This window comes from Coregonus lavaretus, assembly GCF_964263955.1.
Source record: "Coregonus lavaretus genome assembly, contig: HAP1_SCAFFOLD_328, whole genome shotgun sequence".
NCBI lineage: Eukaryota > Metazoa > Chordata > Actinopteri > Salmoniformes > Salmonidae > Coregonus > Coregonus lavaretus.
Genome location: NW_028165903.1, coordinates 450,500 through 472,350, shown reverse-complemented (window position 1 = coordinate 472,350; position 21,851 = coordinate 450,500). Strand labels below are relative to the sequence as shown.

Below are 21,851 nucleotides of genomic sequence, written 5' to 3'. Positions count from 1 at the left end.
TTCCCTATATAGTGCACTACTTTAGACCAGAGAATGGCACCCTATTCCCTATATAGTGCACTACTTTAGACCAGAGAATGGCACCCTATTCCCTATATAGTGCACTACTTTAGACCAGAGAATGGCACCCTATTCCCTATATAGTGCACTACTTTAGACCAGAGAATGGCACCCTATTCCCTATATAGTGCACTACTTTAGACCAGAGAATGGCACCCTATTCCCTATATAGTGCACTACTTTAGACCAGAGAATGGCACCCTATTCCCTATATAGTGCACTACTTTAGACCAGAGAATGGCACCCTATTCACTATATAGTGCACTACTTTAGACCAGAGAATGGCACCCTATTCCCTATATAGTGCACTACTTTAGACCAGAGAATGGCAGCCTATTCCCTATATAGTGCACTACTTTAGACCAGAGAATGGCACCCTATTCCCTATATAGTGCACTACTTTAGACCAGAGAATGGCACCCTATTCCCTATGTAGTGCACTACTTTAGACCAGAGAATGGCACCCTATTCCCTATATAGTGCACTACTTTAGACCAGAGAATGGCACCCTATTCCCTATATAGTGCACTACTTTAGACCAGAGAATGGCACCCTATTCCCTATATAGTGCACTACTTTAGACCAGAGAATGGCACCCTATTCCCTATATAGTGCACTACTTTAGACCAGAGAATGGCACCCTATTCCCTATGTAGTGCACTACTTTAGACCAGAGAATGGCACCCTATTCCCTATATAGTGCACTACTTTAGACCAGAGAATGGCACCCTATTCCCTATATAGTGCACTACTTTAGACCAGAGCCCTATGACACCCTATTCCCTATATAGTGCACTACTTTAGACCAGAGCCCTATGACACCCTATTCCCTATATAGTACACTACCTTACCAGGGCCCTATGGCACCCTATTCCCTATGTAGTACACTACCTTACCAGAGCCCTATGGCACCCTATTCCCTATATAGTACACTACCTGAAAACACAGAACTGAAAATACAGTACTCGGCACCTCAAAATGATCAAACATAATAAAATAAAATGATAATCATCAAATGTGATTTTATTTTTATATTTTTTTCTGCAGAAAGATAACAGTTTCATTAAAGAGTCCATCTGGCAGAAGACAACAGATTAAAGAGTCCATCTGGCAGAAGAAGACAGATTAAAGAGTCCATCTGGCAGAAGACAACAGATTAAAGAGTCCATCTGGCAGAAGACAACAGATTAAAGAGTCCATCTGGCAGAAGACAACAGGTTAAAGAGTCCATCTGGCAGAAGATAACAGGTTAAAGAGTCCATCTGGCAGAAGACAACAGGTTAAAGAGTCCATCTGGCAGAAGACAACAGGTTAAAGAGTCCATCTGGCAGAAGACAACAGATTAAAGAGTCCATCTGGCAGAAGATAACAGGTTAAAGAGTCCATCTGGCAGAAGACAACAGATTAAAGAGTCCATCTGGCAGAAGATAACAGGTTAAAGAGTCCATCTGGCAGAAGACAACAGATTAAAGAGTCCATCTGGCAGAAGACAACAGGTTTTGATCAAATAACAGTTAAACAAACTCAGCATATTCAAACGGTGTGTATGACAGTTTAAGTGAGTGTGTGTGTGTGTGTGTGTGTGTGTGCGTGCGTGCGTGTGTCCAGGTGATCAGTCAGTGCTGTGTACCGTGTTCGTGGATAGGCCTCTCCTGATTGGGCGATATAGATGATCCTGGGCTAAAAGGTAAGTGGGGGGTTTTCTACCGATACAGGGCCAGCTATGGGTGATGATAAAGTACTGGGCGATATAGGTGATCCTGGGCTAAAAGGTAAGTGGGGGGTTTCTACCGATACAGGGCCAGCTATGGGTGATGATAAAGTACTGGGCGATATAGATGATCCTGGGCTAAAAGGTAAGTGGGGGGTTTTCTACCGATACAGGGCCAGCTATGGGTGATGATAAAGGACTGGGCGATATAGATGATCCTGGGCTAAAAGGTAAGTGGGGGGTTTCTACCGATACAGGGCCAGCTATGGGTGATGATAAAGGACTGGGCGATATAGATGATCCTGGGCTAAAAGGTAAGTGGGGGGTTTCTACCGATACAGGGCCAGCTATGGGTGATGATAAAGGACTGGGCGATATAGATGATCCTGGGCTAAAAGGTAAGTGGGGGGTTTTCTACCGATACAGGGCCAGCTATGGGTGATGATAAAGGACTGGGCGATATAGATGATCCTGGGCTAAAAGGTAAGTGGGGGGTTTCTACCGATACAGGGCCAGCTATGGGTGATGATAAAGGACTGTTAGAAGGGTGGACAATGGGTGATAATGCACTAGAGTTAGAGTTGTGACCTATAGGACTAGCAGAGTGACCTATAGGACTAGCAGGGTGACCTATAGGACTAGCAGGGTGACCTATAGGATATATAGGACTAGCAGGGTGACCTATAGGACTAGAAGAGTGACCTATAGGACTAGCAGGGTGACCTATAGGACTAGCAGAGTGACCTATAGGACTAGCAGAGTGACCTATAGGACTAGCAGAGTGACCTATAGGCGATATAGGACTAGCAGAGTGACCTATAGGACTAGAAGAGTGACCTATAGGACTAGCAGAGTGACCTATAGGACTAGCAGAGTGACCTATAGGCGATATAGGACTAGCAGGGTGACCTATAGGCGATATAGGACTAGCAGGGTGACCTATAGGCGATATAGGACTAGCAGGGTGACCTATAGGACTAGCAGGGTGACCTATAGGCGATATAGGACTAGCAGGGTGACCTATAGGCGATACAGGACTAGCAGGGTGACCTATAGGCGATATAGGACTAGCAGGGTGACCTATAGGCGATATAGGACTAGCAGGGTGACCTATAGGCGATATAGGACTAGCAGGGTGACCTATAGGCGATATAGGACTAGCAGGGTGACCTATAGGCGATATAGGACTAGCAGGGTGACCTATAGGCGATATAGGACTAGCAGGGTGACCTATAGGACTAGCAGAGTGGTAGTCTGTGAATGATACAGAACTAGTAGAGTGGGTCGCTGTAGGTGAAACGGGGCTGTTGGTGTTGAAGTTAGTCTCTCCCTCAGAGGACCAAGGAGTCGGTGTGGTCTCTCTGGGCGGCCTGGCTTTCTCCATGCGGTTAGGGTCCGGGTTCAGGTTGGGGGTAAAGGTCAGGTTAGGCTGCGTGATATGTTCCAGGTCCTGCAGGATGGTCGCTAGGAGACGGGAGTCGGAGGCTGCGCCCCCAGGGTCACAGCTGTGGTTGACCTGGGGGCGAACAAGACCGCCACCGTCTGCGTTCTGGGTACGATCCACCGCATTTGCGTCAGTGTTTGTGTTCAGAACGCGGTCCTTGACGTCTATAGAAACGTCAACTACACAGTCGTCATCGACATCCGTTTTATGGTCGATTACATCATTGTGGTCAATGTCCGAGTTGTGGTCCGAAACGGTCAAAAAACGGTCGAGAATATCGACCGGTAAATCACTGATATCGACCCCCATGTCCAGGTTGTGGTCGCCAAGTGGAAGACCAGGCACGGTCAAAGCACGGTCAGATAAATCCAGGGCGCGATCATCTTCCAGTGTGGTTGTTTGGACTGTATGTTTGTTGTCGCTGTCGCTGTCTATGGTAATGACCACGGGAGAGTGTTGGAGGCGTTGTTTCCTCCGGCCATTGCGTTTGTGTTGCGGTCGTAAAGGGCTAGCAGCGTTCACAGTCTTCCCTTCATAGAGGATTTCAATGCTGGGGCTGCGGGACTGACGCCTTCTCTTCTTCACACTGGGGACGGATGGACACACACAGACACACAGACAGACACACAGACACACACACACAGACACACACACAGATACACACACAGACAGATACACACAGACAGACAGACACACACACACACACACAGACAGACACACACACAGACAGACAGACAGACACACACACAGACAGACAGACACACACACAGACACACACAGACAGACAGACACACACACACACACACACACACACACAGACAGACAGACACACACACAGACACACACACACAGACAGACACACACACAGACACACACACAGACAGACACACACAGACAGACACACACACACAGACAGATACACACACAGACACACACCACAGACAGACAGACACACACAGACAGAAAGACACACACACACAGACAGATACACACACAGACACACACCACAGACAGACAGACACACACAGACAGAAAGACACACAGAGTTAGAAATGAAATACCTAGTGAGAATACACTATAGGATTAGAAATCAACAGTGGCAGTATCCCAAATGTCACCCTATCCCCTCAAACTACCCTCTGGACCTCCAAGCCAGTTCCACTGTGTTTTTTAATTGTTCCCCTCTAAAAATCAGGGACTGATTTACAGTGCCTTGCAAAATTATTCATCCCCCTTGGCGTTTTTCCTATTTTGTTGCATTACAACCTGTAAGTTAAATTGATTTTTATTTGGATTTCATGTAATGGACATACACAAAATAGTCCAAATTGCTGAAGTGAAATGAAAAAAATAACTTGTTTAAAAAAATTCAAATAAATAATGGAAAAGTGGTGCGTGCATATGTATTCACCCCCTTTGCTATGAAGCCCCTAAATAAGATCTGGTGCAACCAATTACCTTCAGAAGTCACATAATTAGTTAAATAAAGTCCACCTGTTTGCAATCTAAGTGTCACATGATCTCAGTATATATACACCTGTTCTGAAAGGTCCCAGAGTCTGCAACACCACTAAGCAAGGGGCACCATCAAGCAAGCGGCACCATGAAGACCAAGGAGCTCTCCAAACAGGTCAGGGACAAAGTTGTGGAGAAGTACAGATCAGGGTTTTTTTATTTTTATTTTTATTTTTATATGCCATTTAGCAGACGCTTTTATCCAAAGCGACTTACAGTCATGCGTGCATACATTTTTGTGTATGGGTGGTCCCGGGGATCGAACCCACTACCTTGGCGTTACAAGCGCCGTGCTCTACCAGCTGAGCTACAAAAAAATATCAGAAACTTTGAACATCCCACGGAGCACCATTAAATCCATTATTAAAAAATGGAAAGAATATGGCACCACAACAAACTTAGGTCATTAATCAGAGAGGCAACAAAGAGACCAAAGATAACCCTGAAGGATCTGCAAAGCTCCACAGCGGAGATTGGAGTATCTGTCCATAGGACCACTTTAAGCCAAACACTCCACAGAGCTGGGATTTACGGAAGAGTGGCCAGAAAAAAGACATTGCTTAAAGAAAAAAATAAGCAAACATGTTTGGTGTTCACCAAAAGGCATGTGGGAGACTCCCCAAACATACTCTGGTCAGATGAGACTAAAATTGAGCTTTTTGGCCATCAAGGAAAATGCTATGTCTGGTGCAAACCCAACACCTCTCATCACCCCAAGAACACCATCACAGTGAAGCATGGTGGTGGCAGCATCATGCTGTGGGGATGTTTTTCATCGGCAGGGACTGGGAAACTGGTCAGAATTGAAGGAATGATGGATGGCGCTAAATACAGGGAAATTCTTGAGGGGAACCTGTTTCAGTCTTCCAGAGATTTGAGACTGGGACAGAGGTTCACCTTCCAGCAGGACAATGACCCTAAGCATACTGCTAAAGCAACACTCGAGTGGTTTAAGGGGTAACATTTAAATGTCTTGGAATGACCTGGTCAAAGCCCAGACCTCACTCTAATTGAGAATCTGTGGTATGACTTAAAGATTGCTGTACACCAGCGGAACCCATCCAACTTGAAGGAGCTGGAGCAGTTTTGCCTTGAAGAATGGGCAAAATCCCAGTGGCTAGATGTTCCAAGCTTATAGAGACATACCCCAAGAGACTTGCAGCTGTAATTGCTGCAAAAGGTGGCTCTACAAAGTATTGACTTTGGGGGGGGGGGGGTGAATAGTTATGAGCGCTCAAATTGTCTTATTTCTTGTTTGTTTCACAATAAAAAATATTTTGCATCTTCAAAGTGGTAGGCATGTTGTGTAAATCAAATGATACAACCCCCCCCCCCCAAAAAAAAACATTTTAATTCCAGGTTGTAAGGCAACAAAAAAGAAAAATATCATTATTAGGTAGAACAGAAAACCAGCAGGCTCCGGACCTCGTAGGGGCAGAGTTGAATACCCCTGCCCTATACAGTGCACTACTTTTGACCATAGGGCTCTGGTCTAAAGTAGTGCACTATATAAGGAATAAGGTAACATTTGGGACTCACCCAGTATGTTATGGTATAGACTAGCCCCTCTCCAAGCCCCAGTCCTCCTCACCTCTCTTCCAGACCGCCTCTGCACTTCCTGGGGCTAGCGGTGGCTTCTGCTCCCCGTCCCCTCTTCTCTCTCTCTCCGCCTCTCCCCCGCTCTCTCCTTGCGGAGCTGGATGGCTCCCAGGAAGGGTCTTCCAGATGCCGCGTTTTATACTTCCTCTTCCCTCCTGGCTTGTCGGAGCGTTGGGAACGCCGGGAATGTTGTCTGTCTGCAGAGAGATGGGACAGGGAGCTGGAGGAAGAGAGGCTGTCGGAGGACCGGGAACGCCGGTGTTCCCCAGGAGATTCTGGTCCTCGCTGGCTACTCCAGGATAAGGACGGGGAATGGGATAGGACGCTGTATTCCGGACTAACGACTATTCCTGCGTGAGAATATTTGGACCTGGCTGGTTCATATGGAATCCTTTCTCTCGCTCGGTCTCTACCTCTGCTTCTCTCCCTCTCCCTCTCTCCACTGGTCTGTCTCTCCCTCTCCCTCTCCCTCTCTCCACTGGTCTGCCTCTCCCTCTCCCTCTCTCTCTCCCTCTCTCCACTGGTCTGCCTCTCCCTCTCCCTCTCCCTCTCCCTCTCCCTCTCCCTCTCCCTCTCCCTCTCTCCACTGGTCTGCCTCTCCCTCCTGCGCTGTCTGCTGTGTTGTCTATAGGAGACTCTGTAGTGGGAAGTTTTGTCTCTTCTTTTTCCCTTCTCTTTTCTCCTTTTCTCCCGCTCTCTCGCCCGTCTCTTCCGGTGGCGTTCCTGGCTGCTGTCATCGCTCCGTACGGACACGGCGCTCCATGCCGACCAGCTCCGTTCAGAACTCCTGGACCGACGGGACCGTGACCAGACGCTCGCTGACCGCTGTCTGCTTCTAGACCTCTCTCGGGGTCTGCCCTCCCTTCTCTCCACTAGAGGGCAATAGAGGAGTCTCTCTTCTACCCGCTCTCTCTCTCTGTCTAGATGTTTTAGTCCCACTCCGCTCTCCCTCTCCCCCACTCCGCTCTCCCCCACTCCGCTCTCCCCCAGTCCCCTCTCCCTCTCCCCCAATCCGCTCTCCCCCAGTCCCCTCTCCATCTCCCCCACTCCGCTCTCCCCCAGTCCCTCCTCCCTCTCCCCCAGTCCCTTCTCCCTCTCCCCCACTCCGCCCTCCCCCAGTCCCCTCTCCCCCTCTCCTCCCTGTCTCTCTGTGCTGGTGTTTTTAAACAGAGGAGAGATAGCGAGAGAGAGAGGGGGTAGTGCTGGAAGTGGAAGAGTCCCTTTCTCCTCTTCATCTGAGGGGTCAGAGGAGAGTTGGACCAGTTCAGGAGTTCTCTCAGCCATGGCTTTAACAAACCCCACGATCATACACTGTTCTCCCTCCTCCTCCTCCTCCTCATCTCCTGCCGCTGTCACGTCCTGAGCAGGATGCTGATTGGCTCCCACTGGACCAGAGTCCCGCCCCCCAGGGCTGATCGACAGCGGCATGGGGGAATGGGACGGCTCAGCTGTAGAGTAGGAGGGTCCTGGTGTTTCATCGTCCCAAGCGGATTGGCTCAGAGCGCTACTTCCTGCTACCGACACCGGCCGTCTCTCCCGTCCTCCCATCGACCCTCCTTCCTCTTCCTGGAGAGACAGAGAGACAGACAGACTCCTGAGGGGAAATATACTCCTATTCGTCCTCAAATCAAATGCACAGGATACAGCGTAGTGTAGACAGGATACAGCATAGTGTAGACAGGATACAGCGTAGTGTAGACAGGATACAGCATAGTGTAGACAGGATACAGCATAGTGTAGACAGGATACAGCGTAGTGTAGACAGGATACAGCGTAGTGTAGACAGGATACAGCATAGTGTAGACAGGATACAGCATAGTGTAGACAGGATACAGCGTAGTGTAGACAGGATACAGCATAGTGTAGACAGGATACAGCATAGTGTAGACAGGATACAGCATAGTGTAGACAGGATACAGCATAGTGTAGACAGGATACAGCATAGTGTAGACAGGATACAGCGTAGTGTAGACAGGATACAGCATAGTGTAGACAGGATACAGCATAGTGTAGACAGGATACAGCATAGTGTAGACAGGATACAGCATAGTGTAGACAGGATACAGCGTAGTGTAGACAGGATACAGCATAGTGTAGACAGGATACAGCATAGTGTAGACAGGATACAGCGTAGTGTAGACAGGATACAGCATAGTGTAGACAGGATACAGCATAGTGTAGACAGGATACAGCGCAGTGTAGACAGGATACAGCATAGTGTAGACAGGATACAGCGTAGTGTAGACAGGATACAGCATAGTGTAGACAGGATACAGCATAGTGTAGACAGGATACAGCGTAGTGTAGACAGGATACAGCATAGTGTAGACAGGATACAGCATAGTGTAGACAGGATACAGCGTAGTGTAGACAGGATACAGCATAGTGTAGACAGGATACAGCGTAGTGTAGACAGGATACAGCATAGTGTATACAGGATACAGCATAGTGTAGACAGGATACAGCGTAGTGTAGACAGGATACAGCATAGTGTAGACAGGATACAGCGTAGTGTAGACAGGATACAGCATAGTGTAGACAGGATACAGCATAGTGTAGACAGGATACAGCATAGTGTAGACAGGATACAGCGTAGTGTAGATAGGATACAGCATAGTGTAGACAGTACAATGACATGCTTACTCACCAACTCTTCTCTCAGCAACTATTTAAAAAAGTATTCAGTAAGAAGTAGCAATAAAAAAAAAATATATAAAACCTCTTCATCCGAGATGGCGATGACGGAGTCGTCAGTGTCGCTAGATGATGTCATCCTGTCCTCGTAGGACGGCGCTGGAGGGTCGTAGATGGCCAGCTGGTCATACGCTTCCAAACTGAGAGGGGAACGGGCAAAACTGATCTGGGGGGAGAGACACGAGGGTTAGTGGTGGTGGGGGGGGGGGGGGGTGGCGGGTGTGAGTTAGTGCATGTGGTTTAGGGAGAGGGTGCTCACCAGCTCGTGGAGGAAGTGATCAGTCCTCGCCAGCAGGAAGGGACGGAGCTCGTCCTGGATGGCCCCGCCCCCTCCCTCCATGTCGTGACGTGTGATTCGCGAGGTGATGATGCGTTGGACGATGTTGACCAATGAGCCGTGGGCGCCGTACAGCACCGTCAGCTCCCGCTGTAACCAGGGTTACAGGTCAAGGGTTAGCGGTCAAAGTTTCAATTAATCAAATATGCAAACTGCAAACACGCTCTGAGAGACTTGATACCAGCGGCAGTAAAATACATTTGATTGCAAAGCTTACTGGCCTACACCTAGGGCCCTATAAAATCACCCTACACCTAGGGCCCTATAAAATCACCCTACACCTAGGGCCCTATGAAATCACCCTACACCTAGGGCCCTATAAAATCACCCTACACCTAGGGCCCTATAAAATCACCCTACACCTAGGGCCCTATAAAATCACCCTACACCTAGGGCCCTATAAAATCACCCTAACCTAGGGCCCTATGAAATCACCCTACACCTAGGGCCCTATAAAATCACCCTACACCTAGGGCCCTATGAAATCACCCTACACCTAGGGCCCTATAAAATCACCCTACACCTAGGGCCCTATAAAATCAACCTACACCTAGGGCCCTATAAAATCACTCCTACACCTAGGGCCCTATAAAATCACCCTACACCTAGGGCCCTATAAAATCACCCTACACCTAGGGCCCTATAAAATCACCCTACACCTAGGGCCCTTTAAAGATCACCCTACACCTAGGGCCCTATAAAATCACCCTACACCTAGGGCCCTATAAAATCACCCTACACTAGGGCCCTATAAAATCACCCTACACCTAGGACCCTATAAATCACCCTACACTAGGGCCCTATGAAATCACCCTACACCTGGGGCCCTATAAAGATCACCCCTACACCTGGGGCCCTATAAAATCACCCTACACCTAGGGGCCCTATAAAATCACCCTACACCTAGGGCCCTATAAAATCACCCTACACCTAGGGCCCTATAAAATCACCCTACACCTAGGGCCCTATGAAATCACCCTACACCCTAGGGCCCTATGAAATCACCCTACACTAGGGCCCTATAAATCACCCTACACCTAGGGCCCTATAAATCACCCTACACCTAGGGGCCCTATGAAATCACCCTACACCTAGGGCCCTATGAAATCACCCTACACTAGGGCCCTATAAATCACCCTACACCTAGGGCCCTATGAAATCAGAGATGCAGCGAACACGGACGGAATCACGGAATCCAGACATTAAAACGGAATTCTACAATATTATATATTTTTTTTAACTTAGTAGGGAATCAACTAACTGTATTGACTTAGTAGGGAATCAACTAACTGTATTGAACTTAGTAGGGAATCAACTAACTGTATTGAACTTAGTAGGGAATCAACTAACTGTATTGAACTTAGTAGGGAATCAACTAACTGTATTGAACTTAGTAGGGAATCAACTAACTGTATTGAAAATGTATTTGCCCAAGTTGATCATAAGCCATGAACAGAATGCATCAGTGATTCCTATTTCCTGAATCTTTCTGAAGAGGCAAGGAGAATTCCTCTGTACGTATGAGCGGTGCACGTGTCCACCACTTTGTGTAACCGTTTGCTATGACGCTAATGAAAAATATTCTGGTAATGGAAAGGCTTTCCCAAAAAACCTTCTCAATTAATATCAACTACAAAGTAGCCTGTCAGAATGATATCATGATTATTCGCATCAATCCCGTGGGTATTTGTTTTGCAAACCATCACCTGGCTACAAAAACATCACTAAACCGGCTCTTGCTAGAGGTGCACTGGAAATTAAAAAGGTAACTACTAGAAATCTAAATTTCCCAAGACTCAAAAGTGGTCTCCTGATGTGGTTTAAGCATTTTTATATTCATACCCCTTTACCTTTTCCACATTTTGTTACGTTACAGCCTTATTCTAAATTAATCAAATTATTTTTCCCCCCTCATCAATCTACACACAATACCACCTTAATGACAAAGCAGAAACAGATGTATACATTTTTGCAAATGATTACAATTAAAAAAACAGGAATACGTTATTTACATAGTATTCAGACCCTTTACTATGAATCTTGAAATTGAGCTCAGGTGCATCCTGTTTCCATTGATCATCCTTGAGATGTTTCTTCAAATGTATTGGAGTCCACCTGTGGTAAATTCAATTGATTGGACATGATTTGGAAAGGCACACACCTGTCTATACAAGGTTCCACAGTTGACAGTGCATGTCAGAGCAAAAAAACCAAGCCATGAGGTTGAAGGAATTGTCCGTAGAGCTCCGAGACAGGATTGTGTCGAGGCACAGATCTGGGGAAGGGTACCAAAACATTTCTGCAGCATTGAAGGTCCCCAAGAACACAGTGGCCTCCATCATTCTTAAATGGAAGAAGTTTGGAACCACCAAGACTCTTCCTAGAGCTGGCCGCCCGGCCAAACTGAGCGATCGGGGGAGAAGGGCCTTGGTCAGGGAGGTGACCAAGAACCTGATGGTCACTCTGACAGAGCTCCAGAGTTCCTCTGTGGAGATGGGAGAACCTTCCAGAAGGACAACCATCTCTGCAGCACTCCACCATCAGGCCTTTATGGTAGAGTGGCCAGATGGAAGCCACTCCTCAGTAAAAGGCACATGACAGCCCACTTGGAGTTTGCCAAAAGGCTCCTAAAGGACCTCTTAGACCATGAGAAACAACATTCTCTGGTCTGATGAAACCATGATTGAACTCTTTGGCCTGAATGCCAAGCGTCACTTCTAGAGGAAACCTCTTGGCACCATCCCTACGGTGAAGCATGGTGGTGGCAGCATCATGCTGTGGGGATGTTTTCCAGCGACAGGGACTGGAAGACTAGTCAGGATCGAGGGAAAGATGAACGGCGCAAAGTACAGAGAGATCCTTGATGAAAACCTGCTCCAGAGCGCTCAGGACCTCAAACTGGGGCGAAGGTTCACCTTCCAACAGGACAACGACCCTAAGCACACAGCCAAGACAACGCAGGAGTGGCTTCGGGACAAGTCTCTGAATGTCCTTGAGTGGCCCAGCCAGAGCCCGGACTTGAACCTGATCAAACATCTCTGGAGAGACCTGAAAACAGCTGTGCAGCGATGCTCCCCATCCAACCTGACAGAGCTTGAGAGGATCTGCAGAGAAGAATGGGAGAAACTCCCCAAATACAGGTGTGCCAAGCTTTGTAGCGTCATACCCAAGAAGACTTGAGGCTGTAATCACTGCCAAAGGTGCTTCAACAAAGTACTGAGTAAAGGGTCTGAATACTTATGGAAATGTGTTATTTCAGTATTTTGTCTTTAATAAATGTGCAAACATTTCCAAAAACCTGTTTTTGCTTTGTCATTATGGGGTATCGTGTGTAGATTGAGGGAAAAAAACTATTTAATCAATTTTAGAATAAGGCTGTAAAGTAACAAAATGTGGAGAAGTTCAAGGGGTCTGAATACTTTCCAGATGCACTGCAAGTAGAAACAGCATCCATCTGTAACCACACACACCTGTAACCAGGGGAGGAGTCTATGGAGACCTGCCGGGTTCCGCTGGTAAAATGCCGCCGTGATGTCACGGGGCCTCTCGCCACTGCCGCGACCGTTCCTGACACGTACGCCACTGCGGTAGAGAGCCCGGCGGAAGGAGAGCATCTCCCGTGGTCGGAGCAGTCTTGCGGAGCGCCCCTCTCTCTGGGACCGGCGCCTAGCAGCCAGCCGCACCATGAGGCGCTGTACCCCTCGGTCGTGAGGTGGGGGTGCGGCCACACCAGTCAGCCCTTCAAAGATCACCCCCGGGTCCTCTCCATCCATCTCTCCTGAGAGGGAAGTGGGACAGTGGGAGAGGGGAGAGAGGGACAGAGGGACAGAGAGAGAGAGAGAGAGAGAGAGAGAGAGAGAGAGAGAGAGAGAGAGAGAGAGAGAGAGAGGGGAGAGGGGGGAGAGACAGAGAGAGAGAGAGAGAGAGAGAGAGAGAGAGAGAGAGAGAGAGAGAGAGAGAGAGAGAGAGAGAGAGAGAGAGAGAGAGACGGGGAGAGGGACAGAGAGAGAGAGAGACGGGGAGAGGGACAGAGAGAGAGAGAGGGAGAACAAAAAAAAATCCCAATATTTTCAGTTTCTCCAGACCGGGAGTATGGAAACAGTGAGGAGAGATGCAGAATAGCTGTGAAGGTACCCACACTGGGGTGGTGTAGAACTCCTACAGGTGAAGGTGTGTATAACTCCTACAGGTGAAGGTGTGTATAACTCCTACAGGTGAAGGTGTGTAGAACTCCTACAGGTGAAGGTGTGTAGAACTCCTACAGGTGAAGGTGTGTGTAACTCCTACAGGTGAAGGTGTGTATAACTCCTACAGGTGAAGGTGTGTATAACTCCTACAGGTGAAGGTGTGTGTAACTCCTACAGGTGAAGGTGTGTGTAACTCCTACAGGTGAAGGTGTGTGTAACTCCTACAGGTGAAGGTGTGTGTAACTCCTACAGGTGAAGGTGTGTATAACTCCTACAGGTGAAGGTGTGTGTAACTCCTACAGGTGAAGGTGTGTGTAACTCCTACAGGTGAAGGTGTGTGTAACTCCTACAGGTGAAGGTGTGTGTAACTCCTACAGGTGAAGGTGTGTGTAACTCCTACAGGTGAAGGTGTGTGTAACTCCTACAGGTGAAGGTGTGTGTAACTCCTACAGGTGAAGGTGTGTATAACTCCTACAGGTGAAGGTGTGTATAACTCCTACAGGTGAAGGTGTGTATAACTCCTACAGGTGAAGGTGTGTATAACTCCTACAGGTGAAGGTGTGTATAACTCCTACAGGTGAAGGTGTGTATAACTCCTACAGGTGAAGGTGTGTATAACTCCTACATGTGAAGGTGTGTGTAACTCCTACAGGTGAAGGTGTGTATAACTCCTACAGGTGAAGGTGTGTATAACTCCTACAGGTGAAGGTGTGTATAACTCCTACAGGTGAAGGTGTGTGTAACTCCTACAGGTGAAGGTGTGTGTAACTCCTACAGGTGAAGGTGTGTATAACTCCTACAGGTGAAGGTGTGTATAACTCCTACAGGTGAAGGTGTGTATAACTCCTACAGGTGAAGGTGTGTGTAACTCCTACAGGTGAAGGTACCCTCTAGACCAACCTCAAGCAGTAAATTGAATTTATTTGGGTAAAAAAATAGAGCACTTTAAAATATGAATGAAAACATTTCTTTCCAAAGTGGTCCTCAATGGTAAAAACAAATCGTTTCTAAGGTTACCTCTCATCCCTCCTTCATCGGGCCGGGGTAGAGGAGGGGGATGAAGAGGGGGGAGAGGAGGGGAAGGAGCAGAAGAGAGTCCCCTCCCTCTCCACAGTCGTCCTGACTGTCTCCTCTCTCTCCCTCCTCCTCCTCCTCCTCCTCCTCCTCCTCTTCTCCGCGTCCTCCTTCGTTCTCCCAGATTACCGCCCACCCTGGCGGTCACCAAGGCAGCGGCGGCTGCTTCGGCAGCTGCGATCATTGCGGTCCCGTTCTCCCCAGGTACAGGTGCCGGTCTGAGAGTAAACTCTTTAAAGTTGTCCTGGGCCTTGATAGAGTGGAGGATGGAGGAGAACGGCTGCTTACACAGTGGACACTCCACCTAGAGATAGATCACAAATAACATTCTTTATTCATCCCAGAGGGCAAATTGGTTTGTCAATCATTTCAGCAATCAAAAAGCAACTCAGAGCAGTGATATTGTAAATACACAACGTCTAGCCTAGTGCTTCTTCTGTGTACAAAAAAAGTAGTGCACTACATAGGGAATAGGGTTCTATTTCGGACACTTGACTCCTACCTTGTTGTTGCTCCACTCCTGTATGCATCGGAAGCAGAAGCGGTGGAGGCACCTGTTCATGAAGAAACGGGTGAAACGGGTGACATCCTAAACTTCACAATATTGCTGCTGGGCTAAAAAGAATATACTACCAAAATACACACATTTTGAATTCACAGGAAGTCTTCGTCGGGTGAAGTCTGCTGAAGTCAGAACTTACATTTGGGAACAGCCTGTCATTCCTTTACCTGGGCCCTAGTTCTGGACTGTCCAGTTGTGTGTTCTGGTGCAGCTAAGAAGGATATCGGCTAATTGCAGTTGGTCCAGAACAGAGCAGCACGTACGGATCGCACTTAGAAGTACACGGACGGCGAATGTCAATGACATGCACGTCAATCTCTCCTGGCTCAAAGTTCAGGAGAGATTGACTGCATCACTATTGGTCTTTGAGGGAGGTATTGATGTGTTGAAGGTACCGAACTGCCTGTTCAAGCAGTTGGCACACAGTTCAGACACTCATCGGTACAACACAAGACATGCAACCAGACGTCTATTCACAGTCCCCAGGTCCAGAACAGAGGCTGGGACACACACAGTATTAAATAGAGCCATGACTACATGGAACTCTCTGCCACCCCAGGTAACTCAAACTAGCAATAAAAATAGATTTAAAAAAAACAGATAACAGAGCACCTTACGGCACGACAGGGACTGTGAAGAGACACACATATATTTCTATGCATTGTATTATGTATGTGATACGTGGTTGTGATACGTGGCTGTGATACGTGGTTGTGATACGTGGTTGTGATACGACTGTGATACGTGGTTGTGATACGACTGTGATACGTGGTTGTGATACGTGGTTGTGATACGTGGTTGTGATACGTGGTTGTGATACGTGGTTGTGATACGTGGTTGTGATACGTGGTTGTGATACGACTGTGATACGTGGTTGTGATACGTGGTTGTGATACGTGGTTGTGATACGTGGTTGTGATACGTGGTTGTGATACGTGGTTGTGATACGACTGTGATACGTGGTTGTGATACGACTGTGATACGACTGTGATACGTGGCTGTGATACGACTGTGATACGTGGTTGTGATACGTGGTTGTGATACGTGGTTGTGATACGACTGTGATACGACTGTGATACGTGGTGGTGATACGTGGTTGTGATACGACTGTGATACGTGGCTGTGATACGTGGTTGTGATACGTGGTTGTGATACGACTGTGATACGTGGTTGTGATACGTGGTTGTGATACGACTGTGATACGTGGTTGTAATACGTGTTTGTGATACGTGGTTGTGATACGTGGTTGTGATACGTGGTTGTGATACGTGGTTGTGATACGTGGTTGTGATACGACTGTGATACGTGGTTGTAATACGTGTTTGTGATACGTGGTTGTGATACGTGGTTGTGATACGTGGTTGTGATACGTGGTTGTCTCGCTGCACTAGCTGTGGGTCTCTCTGGATGGGAGCGTCTGCTGAATGTCTAAATTGTCATGTAAATGTATATTATTATTTGTTGTGTTGTTTCCTGTTTGGATCCCAGGAAGAGTAGCCTCTGCAGCAGATAATCGGGGAGCCTAATACCTGTCCAGGTAAGACATGTTGTTGAAGCGGTCCAGACAGATTGGGCATTTAGAGTCAGGAGACGCCTCGGCCGAAACCGACTGAGAGGAGGTCTTAGAGGTCTCTTCCTGTTCCTGACCTCCTGCACCTCCGCTCTCCTTCCGCCGGACACGCAGTTTCATCTTAGTAGGGGCCATCTTCTAGAGAGAGGGGAAAGGTGTCAGTCAGTCGATACACCTCCCCAATACATCAGTTGAACAAAAATTGCTACAGTGTATGTTTGAGATGAATGTAGGTTAGCCTACTATGGGGATGTGAATCAACAAACTTGTTATCTAGGCCCTAGACTAGATCACTGGTAACTCTCAGTTACATTACACACAAGAGTCATTGGATGAAGGCGTCTTCTGTACCGGGAGTTTTGTTAAGAGCTGCAACGCTTGGTCTGAACATTAACAGGCATCGCTCGGGGTTATGGTTTTGGAAGCATAAGGACCTTATCAGCGAGAAATAATTTTCAAAAAAACAAAAACGTTCAATTGATACACACGTTTATAGTGTTAAGGTTCCCACACGGCCATATTCCCATGTTACAGCGCTTGTTTATGGAAAACAGAAGACCCACCTGTGCCAATTAACCATCTGCGTCTCCGAACACCCGTGTGTAAAACGGAAGACGGGACGCCAAACGTGTTGTCACTGAAAAATACTGTCGGCTGCAACTGTGTTAAAGCCGGTTAAAACAGTGTACAGTAAATGGAGTTGCGTGGTCAATCCGTTGTCTGCATTGGCAGGGCGGCATTTCCGGCCTCTGCCGAAGTCAGGGCATTCATGCTTCGCAGAGCTGTTGTGAAGGAAGGTATAAAGGAAATGACTGTTTATACACGACCTCCCGCACCTCACCTACCGTTAACTAGTCGTGTCAATGCGGAGCTCTACAGCGCCCTCACCTACCGTTAACTAGTCGTGTCAATGCGGAGCTCTACAGCGCCCTCACCTCCCGTTAACTAGTCGTGTCAATGCGGAGCTCTACAGCGCCCTCACCTACCGTTAACTAGTCATGTCAATGCGGAGCTCTACAGCGCCCTCACCTCCCGTTAACTAGTCATGTCAATGCGGAGCTCTACAGCGCCCTCACCTACCGTTAACTAGTCATGTCAATGCGGAGCTCTACAGCGCCCTCACCTACCGTTAACTAGTCATGTCAATGCGGAGCTCTACAGCGCCCTCACCTACCGTTAACTAGTCGTGTCAATGCGGAGCTCTACAGCGCCCTCACCTACCGTTAACTAGTCGTGTCAATGCGGAGCTCTACAGCGCCCTCACCTACCGTTAACTAGTCGTGTCAATGCGGAGCTCTACAGCGCCCTCACCTACCGTTAACTAGTCGTGTCAATGCGGAGCTCTACAGCGCCCTCACCTCCCGTTAACTAGTCATGTCAATGCGGAGCTCTACAGCGCCCTCACCTACCGTTAACTAGTCATGTCAATGCGGAGCTCTACAGCGCCCTCACCTACCGTTAACTAGTCGTGTCAATGCGGAGCTCTACAGCGCCCTCACCTACCGTTAACTAGTCATGTCAATGCGGAGCTCTACAGCGCCCTCACCTCCCGTTAACTAGTCGTGCCAATGCGGAGCTCTACAGCGCCCTCACCTCCCGTTAACTAGTCATGTCAATGCGGAGCTCTACAGCGCCCTCACCTCCCGTTAACTAGTCGTGCCAATGCGGAGCTCTACAGCGCCCTCACCTCCCGTTAACTAGTCGTGCCAATGCGGAGCTCTACAGCGCCCTCACCTCCCGTTAACTAGTCATGTCAATGCGGAGCTCTACAGCGCCCTCACCTCCCGTTAACTAGTCGTGCCAATGCGGAGCTCTACAGCGCCCTCACCTCCCGTTAACTAGTCGTGCCAATGCGGAGCTCTACAGCGCCCTCACCTCCCGTTAACTAGTCGTGCCAATGCGGAGCTCTACAGCGCCCTCACCTACCGTTAACTAGTCGTGTCAATGCGGAGCTCTACAGCGCCCTCACCTCCCGTTAACTAGTCATGTCAATGCGGAGCTCTACAGCGCCCTCACCTCCCGTTAACTAGTCATGTCAATGCGGAGCTCTACAGCGCCCTCCGCGTTGTTACAACATTTGAGAGGCGCACAGCTATGCGGAACAGAGCTCCATTTGGCCTCTGTGTGCCTCCAGAGTATCCGCGTTTGCGTCACACCATCCATACGGCGCCTCCGACCACATTTTCAGACCAAGCATAAATTGTCTGTGTGGTTTTAGCGACCAGATCTAGCATATATATATATATACTTCACAGCTGGCTTTGGTAACGACGTGCTGCTTCCGCGTCTGTCCCCACCTCGTCTCCAGCTAGCTAGCGTAGCGTGCTAACCTGAATACTAACCATCCGTGCCCTGGGTTTATTGTATCAACAATCGCAGTCACTCACTACCTATAAAGATAGCTAGCTAAGTAGTTGCATCACTAGCTAGCACTAATAATGATAATCAAACGATACCAAATAAGAGGTTGGTAGCTAGCTAGTTTGTCAGCAGACGGGCTAGCCGAGTAGCTAGTTCATGCGCTAGCTAGCTAACACAGTTAGCCAACGTCTCTCTTCCTACCTGACAACTGGAATCCCTGCAGAGCTCCTCCGGTTCACTTTCAAAACATCACAACACCGACCACCGAATCCGTTAGTGTCGTTCATTAGCTAGCTATCTGACGACATTACGGCGAATTCAGACCTAAAGAAAGGTATAAATTGTAACATTAATGGTAGGATGTCGGCGAACTAGCAAGCTTGGTGTTGTGAATCAGAAAGCAGAGCGCAAGTCGGAAACAAAGAGGATTTCGGGAAAAAACATTTTTTTTTTTTTTTTTTTTAAATTATCTCTCACCTTTATTTAACCAGGTAAACCAGTTGGGAACAAGTTCTCATTTACAACTGCGACCTGGCCAAGATAAAGCAAAGTAGTGCGATAAAAACAACAACACAGAGTTACATATGGGGTAAAACAAAACGTACAGTCAAAAATACAACAGAGAATCTATATACAGTGTGTGCAAATGTAGCAAGTTATGGAGGTAAGGTAATAAATAGGCCATAGTGCAAAATAATTACAATTTAGTATTAACACTGGAATGATAGATGTGCAAGAGATGATGTGCAAATAGAGATACTGGGGTGCAAATGAGCAAAATAAATAACAATATGGGGATGAGGTAGTTGGGCGGGCTAATTTCAGATGGGCTGTGTACAGGTACAGGTGCAGTGATCAGCTCTGACAACTGATGCTTAAAGTTAGTGAGGGAGATAAGAGTCTCCAGCTTCAGAGATTTTTGCAGTTTGTTCCAGTCATTGGCAGCAGAGAACTGGAAGGAATGGTGGCCAAAGGAGGTGTTGGCTTTGGGGATGACCAGTGAGATATACCTGCTGGAGCGCAGACTACAGGTGGGTGTTGCTATGGTGGCCAATGAGCTAAGATAAGGCGGGGATTTGCCTAGCAGTGATTTATAGATGACCTGGAGCCAGTGGGTTTGGCGACGAATATGTAGTGATGGCCAGCCAACGAGAGCGTACAGGTCACAATGGTGGGTAGTATATGGGGCTTTGGTGACAAAACGGATGGCACTGTGATAGACTACATCCAATTTGCTGAGTAGAGTGTTGGAGGCTATTTTGTAAATGACATCGCCGAAGTCAAGGATCGGTAGGATAGTCCGTTTTACGAGGGCATGTTTGGCAGCATGAGTGAAGGAGGCTTTGTTGCGAAATAGGAAGCCGATTCTAGATCTAACTTTTGATTGGAGATGCTTAATGTGAGTCTGGAAGGAGAGTTTACAGTCTAACCAGACATCTAGGTATTTGTAGTTGTCCACATATTCCAAGTCAGACCCGCCGAGAGTAGTGATTCTAGTCGGGTGGGCGGGTGCAAGCAGCGTTCGATTGAAGAGCATGCATTTAGTTTTACTAGCGTTTAAGAGCAGTTGGAGGCTACGGAAGGAGTGTTGTATGGCATTGAAGCTCGTTTGGAGGTTTGTTAACACAGTGTCCAATTTAAGGGCCAGATGTATACAAAATGGTGTCGTCTGCGTAGAGGTGGATCTGAGAGTCACCAGCAGCAAGAGCGACATCATTGATATACAAAGAGAATAGAGTCGGCCCGAGAATTGAACCCTGTGGCACCCCCATAGAGACTGCCAGAGGTCCAGACAACAGGCCCTCCGATTTGACACATTGAACTCTATCTAAGAAGTAGTTGGTGAACCAGGCGAGGCAGTCATTTGAGAAACCAAGGCTATTTAGTCTGCCAATAAAAATACAGTGATTGACAGAGTCGAAAGCCTTGGCCTGGTAGATGAAGACGGCTGCACAGTACTGTCTTTTATCGATCGCGGTTATAATATCGTTTAGGACCTTGAGCGTGGCTGAGGTGCACCCATGACCAGCTCGGAAACCAGATTGCATAGCGGAGAAGGTACGGTGGGATTCGAAATGGTCGGTGATCTGTTTGTTAACTTGGCTTTCAAATACTTTCGAAAAGGCAGGGCAGGATGGATATAGGTCTGTAACAGTTTGGATCTAGAGTGTTACCCCCTTTGAAGAGGGGGATGACCGCAGCAGCTTTCCAATCTCTGGGGATCTCAGACGATACGAAAGAGAGGTTGAACAGGCTAGTAATAGGAGTTGCGACAATTTCGGCAGCTAATTTTAGAAAGAAAGGATCCAGATTGTCTAGCCCAGCTGATTTGTATGGGTCCAGATTTTGCAGCTCTTTCAGAACATCGGCTGTCTGAAATTGGGTGAAGGAGAAGGGGGGGGGGGGGGGCATGGGCAAGTTGCAGTGGAGGGTGCAGAGCTGGTGGCCGGGGTAGAGGTAGCCAGGTGGAAAGCATGTCCAGCCGTAGCAAAATGCTTGTTGAAATACTGGAGGACTTTCCCTTCGCGCAGCCGCACGCTCTACTAGTGGCCAAGGAAGATAAGAGGTTTATGTTGATTGATTGCGTCCACATTTGTTTTTGGTAGAAACTATTTCATCTTTCGCTTTCGTAGTATTACTTGTCCACTTCCCATCTATAAATGTGCAAATTGTCATGTAATTATTTGATTTCAGACCTGGGCCCAGTTTCCCGATAGCGATGGAACTTTGGCTTACG

General features: G+C 47.8%; 1 protein-coding gene across 1 annotated transcript; it reads right to left on the bottom strand.

The window, feature by feature from the left end:
* Window positions 1–1,068: 1,068 nt before the first annotated feature.
* Window positions 1,069–19,521, bottom strand: toporsb (topoisomerase I binding, arginine/serine-rich b). The gene is made up of 9 exons (XM_084190500.1): window positions 19,316–19,521; window positions 16,713–16,891; window positions 15,124–15,175; window positions 14,565–14,925; window positions 12,831–13,138; window positions 9,283–9,450; window positions 9,049–9,189; window positions 6,322–7,895; window positions 1,069–3,801 (listed from the first exon to the last, which is right to left on the bottom strand). Exons 2-9 carry the CDS (start codon window positions 16,886–16,888, stop codon window positions 2,163–2,165), a joined length of 4,419 nt encoding a protein of 1,472 aa, XP_084046626.1. The 5' UTR covers window positions 16,889–16,891; window positions 19,316–19,521; the 3' UTR covers window positions 1,069–2,162.
* Between the last annotated feature and the right edge of the window lie 2,330 nt (window positions 19,522–21,851).